Source organism: Anopheles nili, chromosome 3, assembly GCF_943737925.1.
Source record: "Anopheles nili chromosome 3, idAnoNiliSN_F5_01, whole genome shotgun sequence".
In the NCBI taxonomy this organism is placed as follows: domain Eukaryota; kingdom Metazoa; phylum Arthropoda; class Insecta; order Diptera; family Culicidae; genus Anopheles; species Anopheles nili.
The window spans coordinates 32709173-32735000 of NC_071292.1; the positions used below are offsets into that span (position 1 = coordinate 32709173).

At 45.8% G+C, this 25828-nt stretch overlaps 3 protein-coding genes across 3 annotated transcripts in view; 2 read left to right on the forward strand and 1 right to left on the reverse strand.

Annotated features, from left to right (window-relative positions):
• The first annotated feature begins 5072 nt into the window (after positions 1 to 5072).
• On the forward strand, positions 5073 to 17578 carry LOC128725299 (uncharacterized). The gene is made up of 6 exons (XM_053819032.1): positions 5073 to 5877; positions 6380 to 6604; positions 9382 to 9710; positions 11822 to 11879; positions 17002 to 17294; positions 17372 to 17578. The coding sequence occupies exons 1-6, from the start codon at positions 5073 to 5075 to the stop codon at positions 17576 to 17578; spliced, it is 1917 nt and encodes a 638-aa protein (XP_053675007.1).
• Positions 17579 to 19142: 1564 nt separating this feature from the next.
• LOC128724096 (E3 ubiquitin-protein ligase RNF123) lies at positions 19143 to 24104 on the forward strand. The gene is made up of 9 exons (XM_053817860.1): positions 19143 to 19246; positions 19323 to 19557; positions 19624 to 20832; positions 20894 to 21200; positions 21413 to 21915; positions 21978 to 22754; positions 22837 to 23473; positions 23558 to 23735; positions 23804 to 24104. Exons 1-9 carry the CDS (start codon positions 19143 to 19145, stop codon positions 24102 to 24104), a joined length of 4251 nt encoding a protein of 1416 aa, XP_053673835.1.
• A 331-nt stretch (positions 24105 to 24435) lies between these two features.
• The window catches only part of LOC128723225 (splicing factor 45), a 1966-nt gene continuing 573 nt past the window's right edge, over positions 24436 to 25828 (reverse strand). The window contains exons 2-4 of the mRNA XM_053816942.1: positions 25578 to 25828; positions 25194 to 25506; positions 24436 to 25109 (exon numbers count right to left, since the gene is read on the reverse strand). The exon at positions 25578 to 25828 is cut by the window's right edge and continues 354 nt beyond it. Of these exons, the coding sequence (XP_053672917.1) occupies positions 24837 to 25109; positions 25194 to 25506; positions 25578 to 25828 (837 nt within the window). The 3' untranslated portion in view covers positions 24436 to 24836. The remainder of the gene's footprint in view (positions 25110 to 25193; positions 25507 to 25577) is intronic.

The window sequence follows — 25828 nt, forward strand, 5'->3', positions numbered from 1 at the left end:
TCAGAAAAAGTTTATCACAAAATTGCATGCTAGTAGGTATTTAGCTTCACAGGAGCGGTTTTTACCTTTCTGCGGTTTATTCCAGTGTTGTGTTAGATTAAACTCCTCAGGCTAAAATAGCAACAGCTAATAATCTTTACCCTTTTTTATGCACTTGAGCTTATGAAGTGATGAAATCACGGCTTATCTGCAACTGCACACTGCCGTCAAGTGACGCGCGCAATGTATTCTAACAATTAAACTACCCATTTTGCTGCGAGCCATTCACGAAGGGGGTTTGCTCTGACGCATCGTCAAGCAAATAAACGGGTTCGTTTTGTCAGTAGCCCACATCGGCCTTAATCTGCAATTATTCCTTGCAACGACCGGATTTGGCCAGCGGTTTTATTCGATTGATAGCCCTTCCCTCGAGGCACCATTTCGAGGCGTTGTTCAGCATTCATCCCAAATGCGCATCGCAAAAGCGCTATCAACAGTGGCTTCACAGCTTCCCGCGTAGCACCAAAAAGGAACTCGCGCTAATGCACTGAATGCACGCAGAACGCTCGCAAGACCGGAGGGCAAGAAAAATATCATACACACAGTGGTTTTCCACCGGCCGGTCGGCTTGTGTATGCAGCACGTTAGAGAATGCTCCCCGGACAGGGCAACGGGGGTTATGTTTCGCGAGTGTGAGCTCGTTTGGAAACGGCCCCAGCACTGGCGAGGCTTAATTTATGATAATTCCCTCGGTACATTTTAATCCTTAGTCGTATGCAAATTACGGCACCAAAAAGTCGCGCACGGTTCCGGGTGAGCAGGGGAGGGAGGAAGAAGCTGAGCGGGAAGGGTGTCTGGGTGGGATCGGGGGGTGGGTTTTTGGGGTGGTCATTTTCATGCCACTTGTGCAGCTTCATCGGGTCACATGCTGCATGCGGACGGGCGACGAACGAACGAGTGAATGAATTTATTTCGCTACATTAAACAATTTGGTTGCGGTTTTGGCGTACTTGAGTGTAATTGTTGTTTATTATCTTTTTTACGGATGGTGTGCAAGCACTTCGCGCAAGACGACCATAACGCACTGTGATAAAAAGCCACAGGGTGGTATTGTAAAACAGGACATCCGAAACGGCGGAGTTTTTTTTGAAGCAAATCTAAAGGAGACGCACAATTGTCTGGCACATTTGAAATGTGCCACAAAGTTGAGATTTTTTAGCATCAGCATGATATGTTAGGCTCGTTTGTATTGTTTATATATTGATTTATCCACAAGTTTGACAATAAAAAACAATATTTCGATTTAAATATATTTTTTTCAATTGAAGAAAAGTTTATGAAATTAAAGTCTTGAAATGTAATCAATGTATTTGTCACTTCACTATATTGAACAAAGAAGCAGCTTGTAATGCTTTAAAACCATAAAAACTAAACTAACAATATGTAGTAATGTTATGAATCGTTTAAATAGTCAACAAAAGAACAACAAAATGCTAAATATATCCCGTCAAACAATTTGTACAGTTCAATTAAATAAGTTAGATATTACGCCTCATGGCTTGTTCATATCATCAGCTACATAGCATAAGAAACTAATAATGTCTGCCATTGAAAATACCTAAAGTTTCAATAACGACGAACACTGTCTGAGTATTTATCGTCCATGGATCCACTCAAAACCTATCTATCTACTTCCCCTGCATTCGTGGTATTTCCGGTGAAGACAAAAAAACAGGGAACCAAACGAACCGTACTGCTCCCTGACACCCATAACAATATCAATAATCATAAAAGGCATTTGAAATCCATTAGGGACAAATCTTTTACATTTTATTTACCTCGCACCAATTTGTTTTTGGAGTTTGGGTGGATGCTCTGTTTTTTTTCGCTGTTCTCACTCCAGTGGCAAGCTTTGTAAAATTCTCCCCAGGGATTAAAAGCAACATCGACACGACGAGCACGACGAGGGCCAGAACGGGACAGAACAGGCTGGCAGGCGAATTGCGATCGCTTTGTCATCGACCCTCAAAGGACAACGCTGCGACTGAGAGCAAAAGAGACGAAATTGGCCGGTAAGAAGGAAAGAGAAGGAAAAACTCCCAGCTTCCGTTTGCGTTTCCAAGCGCTTCTTTGGTGGAATTCGATTTGTTCGAAGGATACGTCCCGTGAGCGAGTCGCTTGGTGTGTGCAAGTGGTGCTTGCCAAACATTTGACGATTATTATCACTGTTATCGCTGACACTTGGCCACGGGAAAGACCTGCCGACCGTTTGAGAGGCGAGTCATCGACCAACCTATTAACCTGATGGAATGAAACCGACGGAAAATGTGCGCTAACCGGACACGTGCGAGTCTGTTTCTGCCGTTTCGCGTGCATCATACACGCGTACTTGAACGGAAACGAGACGTTTGGCTCCACCCTCGCTGCTGAAGATGGCCAATCGGAACTGAAGGATACAAACGAGCGTCAATGTGTTGGTTCGTAATGGCGTCTATTCGAAAGGGTGCTCGAAAATACGCGTAGGACACATGCGCAGTACGACGACGACGACGGATGGAGGCGCCTGGTCGTTTGTAGCGTGAGTGCTTGAACAGCGTCTGCAGACCGAGGCAGTTTCCAGTTTCGGTAACATTATTTGGTTTGTTTTAATTTTTGCCCAAAAATGCCTCACATGCACATAACGGACCATTTGAAACGGGATTTGGAATGTTTTGCACTGGAAAATGTACTTTATATTCTCAACAAGAACCGCATTGTTTAAAGCCAAATATTGGAATAAAAAAAAGTCATTTTTAAATTATATTAAAATGTTTGGTAAGGAAAAAATTGTACGAATTTGAAAAGTAACAACCTTTTATGCACTACATTAAATTGTGTTAAATTGTCAAAAAGTGAGCCGACATCATTACTAACACCTGCTCGAAGAGGGAAAACGAAAAGAAAAGTCAAACAATAAAGGAGCTCAGTGGAAATGTGGTTTGCAACCGAAAGCAAAATTGAAACAAGAGACGATCCGCAAGGTGAAACAGGTGAAATTGGCCCATCAAACATGATTAAATTTTCCAGCAACAGCTCCGTGTCTTCATCTCCCATGCTTCATCTTCCCACGCCGATGAACATTTCAATACGTTTCGCTGTGACTGCTTTGTACCGTCTCGTTAAACATTAGACTTTATCGAAGGAAAATCGCTCTATTAAGGAGAAAAATGGCCCTTCTCGGTCGCGTGCCGGCAGCGAAAGCGAGCAGAAGGTAGCACTGGTCACGGTACATTTGCGGCATACTTCAACTGTCAGCCCTTCTGCTGGGATGTGCGGTGGCTAAGGGAGCACCAGTGACGACAACGCACTCAATTTGATTACTTTTTATTATTACGATAATCATTGCACAAACATGCAATTGAGCGAACGTGTTAAAAGCATCATGCGAACACACACACACACACACGCAGTGCCACTCGCCATCCCGTTCGTTTGCAAACGGAGAAAACGCTGGCTTTCCCTTTTTCGCTCCCGTGACGTCAAACAATACGCTCATCTCACTCGCACATCTCGTGGTGGCTCTCGCTCATGCGTGAAAAGCGGCACATTTCCACGGCCTGCTCCGCCACGGAGAAGGTGTGACGCTTGGGAAAAACCGGAAACATCCATCCATGATGGCCGGGCAAACGTTTATTGTCCGTTCGGGGGTCGTTCCAGTTGGACCTGTTCCGCGTTTTGTGGTTCCGCTTGCGGGGTTGTGGACTCGTTTTGTTCTCGAGGAAAACTTCCAAACCAACCAACGTTGCCCAACAGCAACCATATTCGGCGAATAATCGAAGTCTGGTGTTTGTGCGTGAAAAAAAAACAAAAAGAAAAATCGTTCGCTAAAAACAATACGCCAAGATCAGGTGATAAAACGCCACCACAGCAGCACATTGTCGAGTAGCTTGAGCTCGATAAAACACACACACACTTAGTGCGAGTGAAAAAGCGCCATATCGTGGTGATCCAGTGCGATGTAATTCACCGAAACTACCGTTAGTGGGAAAAGTTTTCCAAACAAATCACTCGTGACCGCTCGTGGGTGTGGGAGCTGTGTGAAACGGGGTTTTTGGGAAAACCCGATAAGCGAAAGAAAATGTTTCCTCAACGGCACTAAATTTGGCTCGTTGCGTGATAATTCTGTGCCCCTGCGAAAGGACCTGCAACGCGAGGATATTTATTGGTCACACGTGAAGCACAATGTGATAGAGTAAGTTTAATGGAGTGTAGTTGGGGAGTGTGGTTAAATGATATGTTTTACTATGTTGAACATTTCAACCCTTTAACATGTTTTAACGACAATCAAATTGACAAAAAAACCAAAGGTTAGATGGTGTTCGGTGTTAGATATAAACCTCGTTTAGATTTAAACCTTGCTAAAATGGAATGAAATTTCCAATCACAACCCAACAGCTCCATTGGGCTACATGCCTTTGTTTGTTTGAGAGATTACATAAGACATGCTTTAATGTGCTAAAAAAAGGAAAATATACACCCTAACCTACCCACATCTCTTCCATGTGGAGTACACACTTCTCTTGGATGACGATAATTGATCAAAGCACCAAGATCAATAAAACACCTTCAAACAGCATCCGATGCTCGATTCCCCAGCGGATTGACCGATTGCCGCATCATCGACTGAGTCCGTTCGCCCTTGGCATTTATTTTCTAGTGCTTCTGCTTTAAGTCTGCTGGCTGGTCACTCACTTTCCCTCTGCCGCATTCGACACCGCGTCCAATGGTGAAGGATAATCTTGTTAGTTTCGATTTTACCCTCGGTCCAAGCACCGGACCGATGTGGTGTGCTGTTGATTTTGTTTATTAATATTTACGTTGTGTGGGAGCGTTTGTGGAATTGTATTTTCAGCAGACGTACACTGTTTGGGTAGACTGATTGTGCAGCTCACTTTTTGTGTGTGTGGTTTCGTTTATATATCGCTTTGTCCTTCCCACCCCCGTGGAATGTATCCTTGCAGGTGTTTTTCACGGATTCTGGTACACTAAACCACGACCCAGCGTGCCAATAGAAAGTAATCCCGGGCTGATCCCCAAACGACAATCACGACAGCATGGAGCAACTGGCGCACTTTGTGACGAAATCGTTCGACTTCAATAACAGCCGTGTGCTGGACCTTCTCAACATGACGGCCAGTGCAGGGCCAACGACGCATCCCGAGTACGGTGCCCGGGCTGGGTCCGATTCGGATCTGCTCTCGAACACCAGCAGCAGTTTGGGTGGTGATCTTGAGGAGGAAATTCACACCCAGCGACTTGAACCGTTACATCCGGTACGGCCGGGCTCGAGTGTCCTGTCCGTCGGGGGTGAACGAAGGGATGATCCTTCGAACGAGGACGAAGAAACGATCGACATCGAAATTACGGACCTGTCGTACAGCAACCCGGGAGTCGGTGGAGGAACCACCGGTGTTTGTGAGAATGATGTGCCGAATGGTCTCCCGATGGGGGTTGTTATGGGTCGGGACCAGCCTTCGGTGGTTGGTGGTGGGGTGGAACCGTACGGGAGGTTGGAAAAATCCCCCGAACGCGATCGTTCTCTGTTGCTGTTGAGCGGTTGCAATAACAACGAGAAAAGCGTGACGAACAGGAACGAAATCAGCGTGATCCGTAAGTTTGACAATAAACGGCCACACGAGGGGGATGATCGATCGAGCGCGAGGAATGTGGGTGTATCACCTGTTAGTGGGGTGGAGTTGAGTCCGGGAAAGAGCAAAGATGCGTTGAGAAGCACCAGCAGTACTAACAGCAGCAGCAGCAGCATCAGTGATGGCGTCAACGGAGCTGGGAAAAGTAGTGCCAAGCGGCACGTGCCCCGAAATTGGCTTATTGCTGATTTGGTGGATGAGAGCAAGGAAGGTAAGCGATCGATAAAAGATAAATAATTTTTTTTTGCTAACTGGAAGCAATTCAGATCTCTGCTAGTCATGCTCTACTGATTTTTATATCCATTACCATGAGAAGTAGAAATAATTAATGTGTCATTTTTTGAGGATGAAAACCGCAAATGACGATATGTTTAATTTAAAATCAGCTATTAAATTAACCGTAAAAATATCAAAGATAATAAAGATTGTTTTCAATTCTTTTAAAATCGTAAATCTGATCGAACTCATCAACTTGATCATCAAAACTATTCTAAAATTAAAAAAAAAAAACAAGAAACCGTAATTACATTATTTGTAAATTTAGCTCAATCTTGATCGTTCAGATTTAAAAAATAAAATTTCTAATCTTTTTACATCTTTTAGTAGAGATTGGCACAAAGAGATGAAATCAGATGAAATTAGATCGTACAGTACTGTAAAGAAAATGCTTCGCTCTTATAAAGTTTCTTGATTTTCCTTTGCATTTTCCTTAGAAAAATCGAAAGAAGACGTTGCCTTAAATCTCGTACGCTCGGAAAGTGACCCGAGAGTGGTCAACGGGTTCGATCCCGTCGGTCTGCGTCCAAAACCCGCCTCGGAGCTGCTCAAACAAAGCGTCGACCTTATCAACAGCCATTCTTACAGCTCGGGCACGCTAAGCAACCATTCGGGAACGGTTCACCAAGCGTTTTCCGGTGCCGACGGTGAATCCGACACAGGTAAGTGGAAATCGGTGTCGTATGTCTCCAGGAAAGGAAGTCATTCCCGCCTTTTCTCCCGGAAAAGAACACGATGATTATGATAATTTTCGCCCCCAACCCACGGGGCCGTGATAATAAAAGCAATCAAATAAATTAACCCTTCTTTTTCGTGAGTAAAGGCGAAAAAAGACGTGGAAAGCAAATCTGAGGAAAATTTCTCGAAAATCGTAAGCCTACCCACCTTAATCCCACCAGCGAGCCATACTTCTTCGAACAAGCCGTTTCCCTTTTCTTTCATCCTTGCAAGGACGAAGCGCTATTAATTAGCGTGCCAAAACCGAAAGCGACTCCGGGAAGCGCATAATAGCAAACTTTTATAAATGTTATACTGTCAATTCGTTTAATTTTCCGCCATTAATTCTCGTTCGTTTGATTGCTCGACACGGAGGAGGATGAGGCAGAAGCCGGGACGTACCCAGGATCAAGCAAGTTCGGGGGGTTTTTTGTTCCACCGATCCTGACGCATTTCGATCCCATTCCCGGAACGATTTGAACAAGGTTAATCAAACTGATTAAGTCAACGACGACGACGACAACGACGACAAGGACGATGTTGAGCAAAGGAGGCAATCGTTTTTCACCGTCAAGCATAAGAAAAAAAAAAACAAGGCGTAATCTATGCCTCACACCCCCACGATGCCGGTCCTGGGCACGATTATAAGTCGTGTCTTCGGCAAGTTTTCTATTTACATTTCATTACCCTCCTGAGGGGTTGTCCGGAGTTGCGGAAGGTTGAAGCCAAGCACACAAAGCACCCGGGAAGGGTTCAGAGAACCGAGGATGATCATTTATGTGCCCGGAAAGGTGGACGCCCGGTGAGGGTGGACTGGGAACTGGGAAGTTTACACGGGCTTAGCAGCGCTATCGGGGCCGCGTTTGCGTGTTAATTAATTAATTGGTTGCGCCGTAAGGAGCAGATGACTTAATTAAATGGCCGTTTCCTTGAAGATTTTGCGTCGTGTTCACCGCCAAGGGTACGGATTATAAGTGAACGGGTTTTTTTTTGCGTTGTTGAACGTCTTCTTATGTTTTGTGAATTTATTTCACGGGCGATACTTAGCACTAATGGGGGTTGGTGAAATGTTTGGAAACGGTGTGCCGTTTTGTTGGGATGGGTTTGTTGAAATGCTGGCTATCCGTGGGACGTGCCTCTAACTCGCATCTTGAAAGTGATATAGGCGGCATTTAAAACAATCATGAAACAGTGTATTAAAAATGTATAAAACACTACTCTTTCCGTTTCTTATTGCCATGGGTTTGGTGGTTGTCTTGAGCAACTTAAATAACCTGTAGGAAAAGCGAAACAAGAGACACCCTGGTTTACGGAAATTAAAATTAATTCTCAAATTACGCCACAATCACGCCGCACGTCCCGTGGTGCTGAGGAGAAATTAATGCACGTACTTTGTTGCATAATTTCACCCGACAAATGCTTTCGCGTGTTTCACTCTCTCTCTCTTTCTCCCTCTCACGGACGTTATCAATGCACTCGTGATGTGGAAAACTCGTTACCAAAGGCCTGCCTGGGTCGGGATGTTGCCACCTTGAACACTAAGTTCATCGCAAATCGCTTTCAACCGGAATGGATTTACATCCTGCCACGGCACCTTGGCGTTCGTTCTGCAATTCTAAAGCAATGTAACACACCGTTTTCCGTTATGAGTGGGAAATCGGGCAGCAATTGGAAAAGTGTACAAGAGCAGCTCGGCGTGTATGAGAGCGACTTATAAATCACCACCAACAACCGGTAAATGTTTACCGTAAGTGGAAAAAGATAACGCACAATCGCACACTTCCGAGCCAAATGGAAGGTGCATAAAAAGCGTGAAGGAGAAAGAGAGAGAGAGAAAAAACGGAGCATAAAAAAAATCCCTCCCAACGGGAAACAGCATCGCTGCTTTTTCCCAACCCCTGGTTAGGCGTTTTGCGCGAGTGCGGAAGTTTGTTATTAAGTTTTGCGTGAAATAACCGTACTTCATCGGGCCACTGAAGGTCTAGCCGAGCCTCCGAGGAAGTTCATCTTCGCCCTTCGAAGGGCAGCAAAACTCACCCTTCCCCTTCTCGATGCAGAGGATGGTTGCGCAAACTTTAGACTATTATTGTGTTAAATTGATATAAATTGCATTACAAATAATCATGAATAAAAGATCACCCATCGCCGCCGGTGCCGCAAGAAAGGGCAGGATCTCGGTTTCACCCTTCGGCAAAAGGGAGCGAACGGTCGAAGTTTAATCTGTCTTCGCCGTTGAAACAACACCCTCGCCCCGGTACACTTTGGCCACAGAAAAGGTGATCGAGGTGCGATTTCGTGTAGAGGGGAACGTTGCGAAGGTTTGATTAAAATTCAGCACAGTTTATACGCATCGATCGAGGGACTCGTCTGCTGGCATTTGGGAGGGCAGTTTTTGATGCCATAACCGTTCCGCGGTTCGTGGGGATTTATAGTTTTTAATTATTCGTCTACAATTCCTTTGTTGGTTGTCGGGTTCCGTTGGGTTCACTTTCTTCGGCGTTTCAATCCCAAATAGCGAGAAGCTGTAAGAAAGCAGCCCACTCATTGACGATGAAAAATGAACCTCCTCACTCCGGCTGACGGCGCGTGACCACAAAACGCAAATCGTTACACGTCCGTGCCGCGTTTCGTATCATTAATCATTTCTTTTCCCTCCGACAGATCTCACCGTTAGTGGATAATAATCGATCCAGAGGCTCATCTCGACTTCTCTCCGTTTCAGAAGCGCGATTACCCCGAGAATCGGTCACCCCCGACCAGGACGACTCGGGTGCGGATGGTACGAGGGCTGGTTCGGCACCTCCGGCACCCAGCACCAGCCCAAGCGTGGAAAGGATCAAATCAACCCATCCCACCGAACCTGCCCACGTGGCCAACGGTCATGGGCCACTGTCGGCGTTGACGAACAACAAGCAGAGGCGTTCGAGGACCAACTTTACGCTGGAACAGTTGAACGAGCTTGAGCGGTTGTTCGAGGAAACGCACTATCCGGATGCGTTTATGCGGGAGGAGTTAAGCCAACGGCTGGGGTTGAGTGAAGCCCGCGTGCAGGTACGTCCCCGAGGTCGTCAACTTGCCCGTGCCGTGCTATTTTATTGGTTGACGCATAAAAATCATCGCACCTTCGGTTGGGTTTGGTTCGGTTGGGTGCTGGAAAATCACTTAAGCAAATTGAAAGGATTGCTGGTTTTCCTTTCGAACCCTATTTTCGTTTCGAGGGATCAGTAAAATGTGCCATTTGATTGGGTTTTGCCAAACGGGCGCCGATGGTGGGTTGTAGCAATTTAGTTCGATACTATTATGAAACTTGCCAATAAGACGGAATGCATTGTGCATTCAGATTCAAGCGCTTAGATTGGGCAGAAATTCTTTTTATTTCACATGCAATCAAATATTGTGACCATACATGCATATGGTATGGAATTTTTTCAAATTATTCTCTAACATAATTCCTTCAATTTTATCTCACATGTGGTACTACGACTTTGTTCTAACTTTAAGCATTGGTTTATTTATATATTATTTATTATACATTTATTGATGGAAGCTGTAACATTTGATTATGAGAATCTGATTTATTGCATGTCGAAAAATCCTAACTAAGTAGGCTTTGACTGTGCGTCAGTTAGCTTTTGCGCCTACTAAGAAGAAAATGAAGAAAAAGATATTGTTATTGTTATTTATTTAAGAACGGCCTGGCCGTATTTAGATTTGAATAATTATTTGTGAGCTGAAAGGCATTTCCTCCCAACAGCTGCAGAGAGCTTTATCCCGGGTTAAGACTCGGTTAAGAAAAAGATATTACTAACATGAAAAAAAATGTTACGATATGATGATTATATATTTCAGTAATCATACTCTATATCTGAATTGGCCAGTTTTACATCATTGTATCGTAGAAGTAACAGCTGACTCATATCTAACAACGCTATCAGCGAGCACTTTGGAAATCGAAAGCAACCAACCAGGCGTCTCCATGCAGGCCATCCTCCCCTCCACGTGGCCGGGTTAACTTTTATTTATCGTGATCGATCGGCCAGTTGCGGCGGCTAATGCCCAATCGATGAAGATATATTTGCCCAACCCCATTCCAGGCGAACATTCGAGTGCCGATCGCCGAATGAAGAAATCCTTTCCAGCCAGAGAGTGCGAAAAGTGGCATTTAATTAAATTAATTTGCTCACCATTAGCTGGCAAATTTGTTCGTTGCGTAAATCGGACATTAATTTTCCACTAATTGATTGGATTCTGTGTAGTTCGGCTTTTTCCCTGCTCTTATCCTTTTCGGGTAATTCGAGAGCGAGAGAGACGATGGTATGTAGGGTTTTTAAAAACGACATCAAGCGCATGGTTATTTATGGCGTTGCGATGAAACCATCTATTTGCGCAGCTTCTCGCTCGGTCACTATCACCGGATGGCGTTCTTGATGAGGCGTTTTTGTGTGATATTTGTTATAAAGAAACATGTTACTCATCCCAAGGAACTGGCCCTCGCCTTAGGGTGAAGTAATCCAAAACACAACCAGCATAACTCTCCCGCTCGCTACAACGAACTGCTTCCTGTTCCTTCGTCGTCGCTATTTATATCAATTTCACTCAAGATGGCCGTTAAATTAGCCGTGAGTTATGGACCGGCGGGAATCATAATTTGCTCCGATCCACGCCGGGTTCCCTCAGAGAGAATGGGTTTCATTAAACGTGTACCGGACACCGGCATCGGACAGCACCGCTGGCGGCGATTTATGATGGCCATCTCGGGCCAGCGGGTTCTCGGTGCAGCGCAGAGCAATGCGACGTTAATTGAATTTTTCGGCGAAAGCCCGTAATGGCCAGCAAAGTATCATTGCTTGATGGTGCCCCGCCACCAATCATGCCGTTCGAAACGAAAGGAAAAAGTGTTTTGCCAGCCGTTGTTTTCGAGTGCCGAGATTCTTTCGCCGTATTTCCCCCAGGGATGGAACGAAAGAAGGGAGAAGTCGAAGAAACTTACGCCTTAGGCCGGAAAGTTGCGAGTTTGGGAAAAAGTTTCCAGCAATCAGCAGCCAGCCTGCCATCATTCATAATAATAAACGCTACTGTTGCAGTTTCGTTGCAAGCATGGACTAGTTTATGAATGTGCGGGTGTTTTTTCGTACAAATTTGTTTCCATTCCTTCGTTTCAGGTGTGGTTCCAGAATCGGAGGGCGAAATGCAGAAAGCACGAGAATCAAATGCACAAAGGTAAGCTACCCCATAGTATGCTTGGTTTTAGGTTTTAATCAAAAAGCATTAGCATATCCATTTTCTTTAGAATAACGTTAATTAAATTCAATGGCGTACTCACTCCTCACAAAATGGCGATTAACAAAAACCGCATCTACGATGCTTTATCTACGCTGTCGAACATGCAACATTTACTTCTAATTGGCCATTTATCGGAAAATCTCCCCCTCTCGCTCGAGATTTGCTCGATCGTGCGCACAAACGTAGCGCGGGCTCATAAATTATGCATTCGATGCTACCAATTGCAAACCCCGTTGTGTCCCCGGTGGTCCCCGTGTGTCCTTGCGGGTGGTCTGTGTGGTTGAAGGCCTGGATTTTAATTTTCCTTTCCGCTCGATTGAAAATTTATTAAAAAGGCCGTTGCAAAAACCATACGCAAATCCTTGCCGCTTATGCTTGTGTTTATTGCGCAATAGCATTAGAACGGGCGTGTGCTTGTGGGCCGTGTGTGAGCGTGAAAGCGAGCGAACGGTTTTATGATCAGTGTGCATATTTATTGAATGGAAGAAATCGCAACCCCACCCAAGCGAGGCGGAAAATCGATAGGCGAGAGAGGCTTCAATTTGATCAAATAATTTATACTGATTTATGTTTATGTCCCCCTGTTTCGAAATGCCGAACCCCTTCTTCTTCGTCGTGGTGTTGGTGATGGTGGTGTTTAATGTGGACGATAAATTGAGAGCAGTTGCATGCATGCAAATTTCCCTCGATCGGACGTTGTTGCCTTCTTTTCTTATCCAATGATCTGTTCTTTAAGAAGATACAGCTGAAATGGCTGGGGAAAAAACGCCACAATCGATAAGGTTCACCCGGGGGGTGCTTTCGGTTTTATTTGAGCCGACATTCCGGAACAACCTCGGCGGTCATTTTTATTGACCGGTCTCGAAAGGACCGCTCACCTTCCGTTCAATCCTTCCCTTGAGTCTGCGCATATGCTGCAAAGCAATGCCATCCACGGAACCGATGCGAGACACACTGATGCTGTCTCCATCTCTCGCTCTCTCTCTCTCTCTCGCTCTGTCTCTTTCCCTTCAACCGAGTGACACCGGGAAAAAGCGTACTGGAACGGCCGTGGTAAGGGGATATATTTATGCGCACCCGAGACCGTCATCAATTTGCTTCTAATTTAATTCGGTCGTTTATGAAAAATGTATTGAATTTGCATTTGCACCACCACCCGACACCCCATCCGGTTTATTTAACGCAAGCGCTGCTGCAGGTTTCCATCACAAGCGAACCCGCCACAACATACGGCACGTTGCGTTTCGGGCATTTAATTAGATTGTAGCGTTTTAATCGAATTAGCCCGGCCGCTTGCCGACCACCGTTAAAATGCAAAACTGCTTCAACTGCGCGAGCCGTTGGTTCCTTTTTTTTATTTGTTGCGAATGTGCACGAAGGTAGCGAGACTTTCGGGTGTCAGCAAGGACCTTCCCTTCGAGGACCTCGCGAGCGATAAAAGGGAAAACGCTTGCAAATGGTTGTACCCTTCGCAAAACCCGCGGGTGCTAAAGTCAATTAATGTTATTGAATTCGTCGCTTCAATCACAGCATAAACACTCAATTATCGGATAAACATGGCTCTTACCACGCACCCTCGTTGGAAACACGAACGAGAAACAAACAAAAGCCCCGGGAACCCTTTCCAGGACTCGCGTCCGGGAGTTGGTGTCCTTCTTTACCCTATTCTATTTCTCTCTCTCTTTCTTTCTTCTTCTTATCCTTTTGTCTCGTTCTTACGCTCCCACTTACCCGAAGGCGTCTGGATGCGTATTTAACCCCTGATTTGTATCCGATTTCGGTTCAAAGGCGATTCTTTTCCCCGGAAAATTCACCCCAACCTCCCTCCCGGGGGTTAAATGGGCACTTCGGGTGTTTTTGATGCTCGCAGCAAGAAACGGCACACGGCACGGGAGCGACCGCGACACAATCGAAACAAATCGTCGAAACTGGAAACAATTACTTCACTCCCAGGGCGCAAGGGACTCAGGCGGGGAACGGGCCGCTTTATCCCGGATTGCCACGGCCGTTGGTCCCGAAACCGCACACGGAAGAAGGACACCACTTTGATTTACTTGCCGGGAGTGGCGTAATTTATTGCTCTGGGAATAGGTGTCCTGGGAAATGGCCGGTGCCGGCAAGGACGTGCGGAATTGAATGGATTTTCCCCGATGTGCCTGTTGTCCTTTTTCGGGTGTGTTTTCTTCAAGGAGATTCGCCCGCCCGCCAAGCACGGAACGGGAAGCTCATCGATCTTCTACCCGGGAACAGCAAATTCGGCTTAAAAGTGACGCGACAAGTAACGTGCACTTGAAATTACTTCGAAGGAAACGTGTGTTCTTTTGCAATTTTGAACTGAACATGCTGAAACTGCTAAATTGTTGGATGCGCTTGGGTGCATTTGAAGGATTGTCTAGGGACATGTTGAGAAGTGTTTGAGCTATTTTTTACCAGGCAAAAAAGGTTCCGGTGCATTAGAAAGTACCTTGTAGAAAGCCAACAGCACTCCCAACTACCTTGTTCACGAACAATCAATCGAGTACTTCGTATAAATCCCTATTATCGGTAAATAAATTTCCATAATTAAATCCGCTAAAAATGTCATGTGCATTCTCAGCACAGAAAGCGCATAGAAACGTAGCGCAAACGTCCTGGCCCTAACTGCGACCACGTAGCAAAAACAAACGACCCCAAAAAGGGCACGAGAAAAAGAGCGCGACCGATGCCGCTCGTATGCCGCTCTGTTTAAATTGTTACCGTAATCAAACAACACACCGACATCACGTTTCCGCATTCACAAAAGCGCAATGCTCAGCGGCCCGAACACCGAACCGGGTGCACGCGTGCAAGACCAGGCCGTTCTCTCGTACAAATTAGCGTACAATCGGACACACTCCGGGCAGCAAAGGAACACATCTGTTCCGCAACCGGAACCACCGAAATCGCCTAGGAACCGAAGGAAAAGTGGCACAAAAACACCGGTACCACCGGTTCGCAAGGTGCTGCCATTCGCAGCGCGGGAAGTTTGTTTGCACAGCCAAATTGGCAGACAAACAGAGTGTAAACAGCAGCAGCAGCAGCAGCCCGGGAAATGGAAAATAATACATGCAAATTTAAATTATGCACCGCCTAGTCGAGTTTTCCCCATGACGGTTGATTTCGCGTCCGGCAGGACGTTCACTCTCGGTGTTCTTCACTGGCTGCGGCCATGTTGGGTTGACAAATTACAGCAACACCCAGCGGCACGTTCAAAGTACCGTGGATTTACCGAGTCGACAAAACCACCAATTTGGAGCGCATATCCGTGCCCGGCGTGCACAGGTGCACCAGGGTACGATCGGTTTTCCGTGTATAATTTCCTACCGTTCCGATCTCCGAACGGTGTGGTGTAAACACGATTTTGCAACAAAATCCGTCAACATCGTGCGAGAGGAAAATCCACTGCCTACTGCATAGTTGAACTGAGCTCCCTGGCTGTTCACACGGTGCGGCTGAAGCTGAAAAGAGTGGTGGGTTGGGAGTAAACATCAGCGACGTGATGCGCATATGTGCCTGCCTTTTTTTGGCCCTTTTTCCCAGCCTCTGTCGAGTTCCCGAGACCGAGAGCAGGATGTTTTCGTCACCACCTGCAAGGATCGACCCCAGCCTGGCTCGATCTAGGATTTGCAGCCGTTGCGGTGTTCACCGCCTGCTTTGCCAGCTCGAGACTCGTATCCTGCCGTCTGCAAATCCTCCGAGCCGACAGGACGAGACGAAACGGATGATTTTATTTTCAAATCAAGCCATTCTCCACCCGCAACCCGCTCCACCGATGGTTTCTCCGGCGGCCGACGTTCGTGCGGAGTCGGCAATAAATACAACACGGAATGATAATTTAATAAACTGTCTGACGACCTAGCCCGGGCGACGGATTTTTTCTCCCTCTCCTTTTTCTTCTCCTCGGTTGCCTCGCGACGACCGGCGTGAAAGGACGCCAGTGTGTCCTTTTTGCCAAACCGAACTGTTGCGTACGGCACACGCGTAAGAAGGAACAGGAGAGAGAGAGAGAGAGAAAGCAACACAAGACGACCGTGGGGAGGACGAAGCGGGCCATCACGGTCGTAGTCTCGGATTTATGGGATTACATCAAATGTAATCACATAATTGAATTAGCTCCTATCTGCCGCACCCCGCCCGTTCCGAGCCGGAACCCAAATCAAGTGGAAAGATAAAGTTAAGGGCGAGAAATGATCATAAAACCGAACGCGCGCGAGGTGGCACGGCCAGGAGCAATATCCTGCCACGATCACCCTATGAGGCAGGGCGCGAGTTTAGCTTTCGAGAGCTGATATCATTTTGGATAACTTTCTTTTCGCTCCACACTCTTTGCGCATTAAAGCCGACGAGTTCATTCCAAGCGCTCGCGCTGATATAAATTGCGCCGAACGCATGATAATTGCATTTATGATTCATGACGACTCTGCCGGTGGGAGTGTTTTTCATTTTTTAGGAATATTTCTGCTGGTTTTGGTAGTTGTTTTTTGACACTTATTCGTTGATCGTGCGATTTGAATTTTGGTGTGAGGAATGCGTGAATGAATCGAATTTACTTTTTTATGTAATAATCCAAAGCAAACAGCTTTGGGTTTGATGTACCAGGGGTTAACGGCAGCGTAGGGATATGTTTGCCCTTAATTTAGTATATAAATTTTAGTGTACTTAGTATGCATGATGAAAATAGATTCTATATTTTCTTCTCTATGGCGTTAAGAATGGTAAAATCTAAAAAATCTCCTCCAATACGCTGCAGTTTCTTACTGTTTCAGTTTCTCTCTCTCCTTTTGTGTGAATGTTAGAGGTTGTTTTTTTTTATTTAATGTATCACCACTCTAGTATACAAACCGGTAAATCTTAACCCAGACTGACCGGTCACTGGTCAACAGGCCAAAAAGAAGTCGAATTTAGTTTACTATCACTCAAAAATACCTTCCCATAAATTCTCAGCTACACATGACCCTGGTTCGCTTTCTGGTTTTATTCCACCTTCTAAGCAAGCTGACCTTTATTTTCACCTTCCTTTTTCTTTTATCCCCACCCACAGGTATTATCCTTTCGAGCCACAGTCCTCCGGTCACAACTCCACTCGAACCCTGCCGGGTTGCGCCGTACGTTAACGTTCCTTCACTGCGAGCCGGAACGGTCGTGAATGGTGGTGTTCCTCCCGGAAGTGGCCCGGGTTCGGGTGGTGCCGGCCTTCCTCCCACTTCTGCTACACCTGGTGCTGCGGCCGCAGCGGCAGCGGCAGCGGCGGCAGCTGCAGCCGCTAACCATCGCTTTTCCGGGGCCGCCTTTTCTGCCTTCGATTCCGCGTTCATTTCGGCTGCGGCCCATCAGGTAAGACAAATTTTCCCAATTCCCCGGAAGTGTCACTCTAACCCAATGAAATGTTTTTCCGTCCGCTTTTCGAACAGTATGCGGCCGCGCTGACATCCGGTTCCGTCCCGGCGGGACTTTTCTCGCTGTCCCAGTATCGCCCAGGGCTGGCCGCTGCAGCCGTTGCCACCCTGCCAGGATTCACCGTGGCGCACGACAAAAACTCCAGCATCGTCGATCTGCGGTTGAAGGCGGAAAAGCACAAGGAAAACCAAAAGAAAATTGTAAATAATGTGTCCTCGTAATGTGGTTCGATTGAAGACACACGCCAAACGGACTTGGAAGCATGAATCATCGTCTATCCTTGGGTGATCCTTAGGCGAGCTGTGGTCGAGGATAGAAAAAACGAGACAAATGTATGGGAATCCTTTTTTTGCTATCGAGCGCATGCCACTTGTCGCCACGAAACAGGATTGTATTATTGACCTTAAAGTGCTCCAACTCCACTACGGGGGCCATTTTGTTCACTTTAAAGGCAACAAATAATGGGACAGACAAATTATCCAACGTCATCCGGGAATTCGGCATCATTCAACGGGACTATCCATCGAACCACCCGTGGATTTTTAAGCACCGATATTGTACATTCTGCCTCCTCCACCAACTGACATGTCGGCGTTCGATTTATGACCGTTTGCAGCGAAATAGTAATTTACAGGCAGCTTCCCGTCTTTCCGCCACAACGTCGGCTCCCCCTCTGGCAGCAAATCGTGCGTGCGAGTTTCCTTGGTCGCGCTTGGTAAATCATGAAATTGAGATTAATAAATAATTAAATTCGAATGAATTACGATCGGTGAGAGTTTAGAGCGGTTTCGGCGCTGTTGTACATGAGAAAAATGCTTCAGCAAGCTATCGATGTTTACAGCAGAGCTATTAATAGCATCTAGCATGACAATCAATCGCAAATACTTCGTAAGTATTGTCCATAAATCCAATTTTAATTTGCTATTTTTTTCATTATTTAATGAAAAATGATGATATAACGAAAGGGTTTTCAATGGAGTAACTATTGCCTAGTATTATACACGTACAATATGCTTATGGTATAATTAAATTCATTTCAAATGCACCGTATTCTTTTTCGTTTGTACCGAAACTATTGCCATATTACTAGTTTAATACATCCCCCATTACGTACCTTATGGTGCTCAATAGTAGGATAAATACGGCTGTATACTAGTTGTAGCCTATTTTTCCTATTTAAACCTTATCATTGTTATCTGCGATGGTTATATTTTGGTATAACCTACCTGTATATGCCAATTTATTTTCAAAAGAGTATTTGAATCCATCAACAAACATAAATTGTATAAGGTACATGCTGTTTAGACCAAAAACTAGTAGATTCGATAAAAATTTGAATAATGCTCAGCTAGTAAAACTGAAGTTAAACACGCCGAAATATAAACATATCAGAGGGAAGCAGAGGGAAAACGTCAATTGAAATGTCAGAATATCGAAAGCTTCAAAACAAAACTGTAAACTGTTTACAGGATCTTCAGTGAAATAATGTATTACAATTAACTGGTGCTGATCCGAAACATTCTAGTCAAAGTAAAATGTAGTGATCTGAACAGTAAACAAATTAACCACCGACAGCAGGTTGGCGATATGAGACTTATCATTGTTGGACCGTAAATCGATACTGCTGCTACCGTATGCGATGGAGTGTCAGGATTTGTTGGGCTGATCCTAGTAGCCCGCCCCTCACCAAATTCAGCGGGTTCGCGTGTGAGAAGAACTTTAAAAATGTAGCAAGCACATAATTTATTCATTCGGACTCGTGTGGAAGGGGTACTATTTTCCACAATGGATTTCCTTTCAACTGTGGCAAACATTTTCGATGGTGACTGCCCGGTCTCCTTCGGCACAAAAAAGGACATTGGTCAGGAGCGCCAATTCGTACTATCGGAGTAAGTTGTTTTTGCAGATTGATCAAAATGTTATGAAAAAAATGTGTAATTTGATACGTTTATTCCGCGTTCATAGGTACATTGTCGAAGTGGGTATGTGGTTAGATGAAAAGCTTAACGAGCACAGTTTTGAACCACTCCCATCAAACGAACCGACGGATGGACGACTGGGGCCCCGGCGCACCGTATTCGACGTGACGGATGACGGATCGATACTCATTTCTAAGGATAGGCTGACGCTCCAGTCACAGAATGCTTTCTCCACGGTTAAGGCAAACTGTTGCGTTTACGGTGGCCGATGGATGTACGAGGTAGGGAAAGCAAGTTTATTTATTCAAGCTCAGTATCATAAGCTTGTATTATTTCCTTTTTTCCAGGTCCAGTTACGCTCGAAAGGTGTTATGCAGATTGGATGGTGCTCAGCTCATTGCAAATTCACACAGGACACTGGTGTTGGAGACACACGGTACAGTTATGGGTTGGATGGCAGTAAACAAAGGATTTGGCATGTCTACACCCAAAAATATGGCCCATTCTGGCGTTCGGGTGATATTTTCGGTGTCTGCGTGGACATGGACGTAGGCCGTATCGAATATTATCGCAACGGTGCTCCTCTCGGAGAAGCTTTTAAGGACATCGAACGTGGTCCGGGGTTGGCTCTGTATCCTGCGGTTTCGCTTGCGTATAACGACAGCCTTACTGCAAACTTTGGTGGATCCCCGTTTAAGCATCCGGTTGATCGGTACAAACCGCTACAGGAAGCGCCGAATGTGGCGTTGTACCAGGCAGAATGTCTGCTCAAGTATCTCGTGAACCTTTCCGGTGCTATCTCTCAACATGCTCGAATAAGCGGTGCAAACCAGAAGACGAGTAGTACACAAAATGCATCGGTTGTGACGCCTGAAACGATGTACATGCTGTTAGCGTCTTGTCTCATCGAGAGAATCGCTCCACTCCTAGGAAATTCGTATGTGGTGGAGGACAAAGTCTTTAGCTACATCCGGGGGTTGTGCGTGCTGCGAAGTAACACTGGAGGCAAAAACGAAGCGCCAACCCAGCCCGGCTCCCCGGAAAGCACCCTGGGAACGTTTTTCACATTGCTGTGGACGTATCTGGAGCAGGATGAGATGAAACTGTTCCTGAAAAAATTGCTCAACTATCTTGCTAATACGTACAAAGAAACACCTGTCGACTTAGAGTATGAAAAGCAGCGTAAAATAATCGTCATTCTCACATGCATCTGTAATCATCCGGCAACGCGCAAGTATCTGCTTGAATACAAATTTTTCAAGAAAAACTGCCTGCCACTGTTTCTCTACACGAAACCTCCCGACGAATCCACATTGGAGCAGTTGTTGCCGGACGATCACATCTGGACGGAAGGACTCGGAGGCTGCAAGGAGACATACCTGGTTGCCTGCGAGCGGCTAAAGGCACACACTACGGTATTGTACACGTTACAAAAAAATCTCATTCAAATTTTGATGAGCAACGGCGATGGTAACGAAACAAATTCACCCAGTAGTAGAAGAATATTCGTGGAGAAGGTTCGAAAGTTTGTCATGGAGAACAATGTAGAATTGCGGGTGAGTATTGGGCATGAGAGCTCGTAACAGCATGTTTTACTAACTCACCTTTCTGATGCAGGGTTTATATTCCTCGACGACGCAACCCGCCATTGGGCTATCATTTCTGTGCACACTTTTAGACGTAGCCAAAACGCTATGGGAAGAAGAATGTGTTCATCCTGATTCCACCGATAAAACGATTCCCCCCACGATTGATTGCCAGTACTTTTACGACGGAACGTTCAAGTATTCCAATCTGGATCGCATTGGTGGTGTGCTGTCGTATTTGCGGAAGCATTTTCGGTCACAGCTGATAGAAAAGCTCGGCGCAGATCACCCGAGCGTTGCGTCTGGTGAACACGCAAGTGATTTGCGTAGTGAAATTGGTAAGTATAAATTGATAAGCTTTAAACGGTACTAATGCACTAGAAGCGGCTGGTTTATACAAGTTAGTGGTTGGAGATGAGAGGAAAACAAGATGAACAGCTGGAGCTATACAAAACAGTTGTAGTTTAGTACTCGCATACACCTCTGAGAAATGAACGTTGTTCATATATAAAAAAAGTAAAAAACACTTCTCAACTTTGTCTTTTTGTAGCGGCGTTCAATGTATTTCTGGATTCGGCCATGTTTCTCGTTTCCGGAGGACCCAATACTGCCTATTCGCTTGTTTCGCGAGCATCTAACAGCATGCCGGATCGTCATCAACAAGCTCAGCACAGTGTTGGCGCAGGTGTCGATGAAACAGGCACTAGCACTGCCATCTCCGGGCAGCCTTCACCGAAATGTACACGCCCGTTTGGTTGCGGACCTTTAGACTCTTACCGTACCGTCTGTGAACTGATCGATTGTTGCGTGATATTCTATAATGCCGTGGCGCACAAGTACGTCGTGATGATTGCTGATTTGCGCGACAACATAACGCACTTGTCCGATATTCTAATCGAAACGAAAAGCAACTGTGACGAGGTTATGCACAATTTGGAGGAATTGAAGCGTTGTTTAATATCGGGAACTTCTTCCAACGAGCAACAAAAATCGCACGAAGAATTATTGCATGAACTGGAGGCTCGTTTTGGCCAGCGTAAAAGTATATTTGCGGTTAGTTAGAAAATTCGCATGAAAATAGAAAACACACTTATTGTGGCATTATCTTTTTTCAGAAACGTTCAATGGAATTGGCTCGAAAACAAGCGTGGTATCGATCAGTGGCACTAGGGTCACACCGGCGCGGATTGTTATGCTGGTTGCTCGGAATAATATTTGAAACTCTGCATACGTTCAGCACCGAAGCGATACTGTTTGCATTCCTTCCGGAGACGTATATCAACGTGACGCCTATTCTACTTGACACGGTATTGGATTTCAGCTTCCATGACACTGCCATTCAACACGACCTCACCGGGGATGCCAAACTGATCCGATCGGCGGCCAATTTTCTCGCCAAACATCTAGCCGACTCGCGTGTTATCCTTGCGTCCTGTAAGGATGCGCTAATTCAGGCCTTGGGCTCGTTAACCTGTCACGAGGCGGGCATTCGTTCTTTGGAAGAAGCTTCTACCGAAAACCAGGATGCTCTCGTTCGTGCGCTACTTCGTGCGTACGAAAATCGAGCCTGGGGACAGAGCAATTGGCTGCTGCTGCGTTTTTGGCTCGGCGATGGTTTCGCTTATCGGGAATCGCGCCCACCGTGTGTTTGGCAAGCGAAAGAAGACGCTGCAACCGCACCACGGTCGCTTGGGTTGTACAGAAGCCGGGCAAAGAATGGAGCCCACACCGGACTGTTACACTTGATTGCGCCTGCCTGTCCGTCGAAGCACTTTCAGCGGTTGATTAGCGAAACTTTAAGCAAAGACGAACCATACTGCACGTCGTTTCTGAATTCGGTACTTTCGCAATTGAACTGGGCATTCTCGGAATTTATTCATATTCTGCAAGATGTAAGCTCAAGCCTCATTTATCGTGTACTCGCGATCAAAATAATTGTTGCTAATGTTATCCCATTTATCGCATCCCATATAGATTCAAAACATATCTCAGCGTGACGAGCAGCTGGTGATCGAAACGAAGCAACTTAAAATCTGCTCAATGTGCTTTGAACTGACTGTTTCGCTGATGCGCGCCCTAGAAATGATCGTTACAATAACGCCCAGCCTGCTGCAGGATGCATCCCGCCCAAACAGTGAAATCATTCTCAGCCGAATTTGTCAATTGGCGATTCAGGTACTGTCACGGGTGACCGTTCCGCCGGGATGTTTCCAGCATGTGATGGATCTCTGCCTACCGGATCTCAGTAACGTGACGCATTTTGCAATCATAAGTGCGGCTATCGGCATGCTGCTAGCGCTAATGCGCCATGAACTAGGCAGTTCGACGGAATGCATTACAAAAATACCGCGCATCTCGAAGTATTTGCTGACGGACACGAGCTTTCACATCGCTAGTTTGGAGTATGCGCTGGGAGAGGTTAAAACGCCTATCACAAACAGCAGTGGTGAGGCACCAAGGGGCAATTTCGATCCTATGATGCGAGCCCACATTGATCCGCTCACGAACGAGGTTCGAGTGCCATCGCCTTTCCGGCGAGCCGGAGGGGTATCAGTCGGTGTGAAAGAGATAATTCCCGATCCCCCGATTATTAAGTTCAATATGGCAGACTGTAAGTAGCACTCGCAACAAATACCACCGAAACTATGATGTAATGTGTTTCTAATAGCATCCTTTTCGCCCTTTCCACATTTAGTTCCGCATCACGTTTTCCCGGAAGAAATTAGGCAGATTGAGCGGTTGATTGAAATTTTGCAGCTCCGGCAAACACTGCTCTCAGAGATAACGATCCTGTCAGAGGATTCACTGTGTCCAATCTGCTACGCAAAATCAAACTCCGCCGCTTTCGATCCATGCCAGCACCAATCGTGCGAGTAAGTAACGACAACCGCGAAAGGGAAATGGTATCCCGTTTTCTTACATGATCTTTCCAAACCTCCAGGACGTGTATTATGCAGCATCTGATGAATAGCAAGCAGTGCTTTTACTGTAAAATGCTCATCACTCGTGTCACACGTCACGATGGCGTAACGATCTACGAAGCAGCCAATACGCCGCCAGCCATTCCTTCATCAGCACGCATGGGAGTCTCGCCAATGGTGCTGACGTCGTCTACACCAACTCCGACAATCATTACAACGCTGGAGGAAACCGAATCAACTGCAGAAGCATCCGAATCTCTCACTACGAATAGCACGCTGGATCTCGATGAGTTTGATGGACCGAGTGGCAGTGCAACGTGAAGCACTTTTGTAACATTCCATTACCGGGGTTAACCAACATAATAACGAAATGTTTTTCGACATACGAATCAAATTCATTGTAAAATCATATCCCATTTAAATGTGCGCTTTAGTGCAGTCGAATCGAAATGTTCTAGTCAATCAGCTCGTGGCTTTTACGGCTTAGCTTATTACGAGAGGGTCGGGAAGTGCAAGCTTACACCACGACCTTAGCTTTAACAAACACACACTTTGATCTCATGCAGATGCGTTGATTAAATTAGAATGTAAAACAACATCACCGTGATCAAATGAATTGAAGCAAGTCAACTAAGCTAGGGAATATGTTCAGTTATGCTATATTACTTCTTCATATATCCATTCTTTCGAAACGTCCTATAGAACCAATTTACCTCAATCTACAGATTTACTCAGCTCAAATTCGTGCTCCTATCGTAAGCCAAAGAAACAAATCGCGCATCATTCTTCTGATTATCACACGATAGAATCTCATATGCTTGGTGCTTGCTGTTCGTCAAGCAGATGATCGTTAATAGAGAGTTTCACGTTTGAACCCCCGTTAACGTCGCTTTTGTTTCTGTTTGTACTATGCGAAATTAAAAGAAAAACCAAATATCGGTTTAATAGAACAGAGTTATTTTGAATTGAAGGCTAGAATTGTGTACTGGATATTTGAAAAGAAAGCATACACACACGTACATTTACTTATGCGATTTAGATGCACAATCCGTTTCACCCGCCAAGGTCCATGCTTTCGAACTTTTCCTGATTATAAAATCCTGCCCGCACTTGCCGGCCCCCGAAAAAGCGCCCATTAAGATCGACAACCGCCTTTATGGCGCTTTCCATCCGCTTGAATTCGACGAAAATGCGCACTGCCTCTTCGGGTACGACATCCGGAACCTCATGGATCACAACCGTGACTACATCGCCGTATTTGGTGTTGCATTCATCCTTCACTTCCGGTTCCAGCTCGTCGTCAACATCACCTGGACCGACCATGTTCTGTTGATGGTATCAGTTAGTGATGAAAAAAAAACATATCATTATTGCGCCCCGGAAGTGATGGTTTAGAATCGAGATGCATACCCTCAGGAGGACCACTTTGCTGGGGGATTTCATGATTTCGGTAATCGACGGTTCTTGCGTCGATTGGGAAGCACTCGGTGGCGACATCGTTGCTTCTGTTCCTGAACCTCCGCCGCCACCAGTTCCTGTGCTAGTCGCGGGAATGTCCTTTTCATGGACAATCCTTCCGCCACGTTTGGAAGTTTTCTCCACTTGGAGCGCCACTGCCATGCCTTGCTCCTGCTTACCCAACCCTTGTCCATCTTTGAAGCCATACTTTGCCATTATCTTTGCCGCAACGGAACTGCCACCGTATGCCGCAAGCTGTGATACTCTGTAGGATAATTGCACGTGTAATGAAATCATGCTGAAAAACTCAAATGAAGCACAGGAAAGCATACTCACTTGGATCCACCCTCCATTGGCAATGTTACACTGGCGCTCGGTTCTTGTAATGACGGTGGTGGAGCAATGGCTGCTCCCGATGGCCGACTTTGGCCCGGTCGGAATTCTTCCTCATCATCTGACGATGGTCGTCCAGCGAATCCACTGAATTTCTTCGCACTCGGACCTTCCTCATCAGGCTGGTTACTATGGTGACTACTGGCAGCACTGCTGTTATTGTTATTATTATTATTCGAACGCATTCCAAAGGA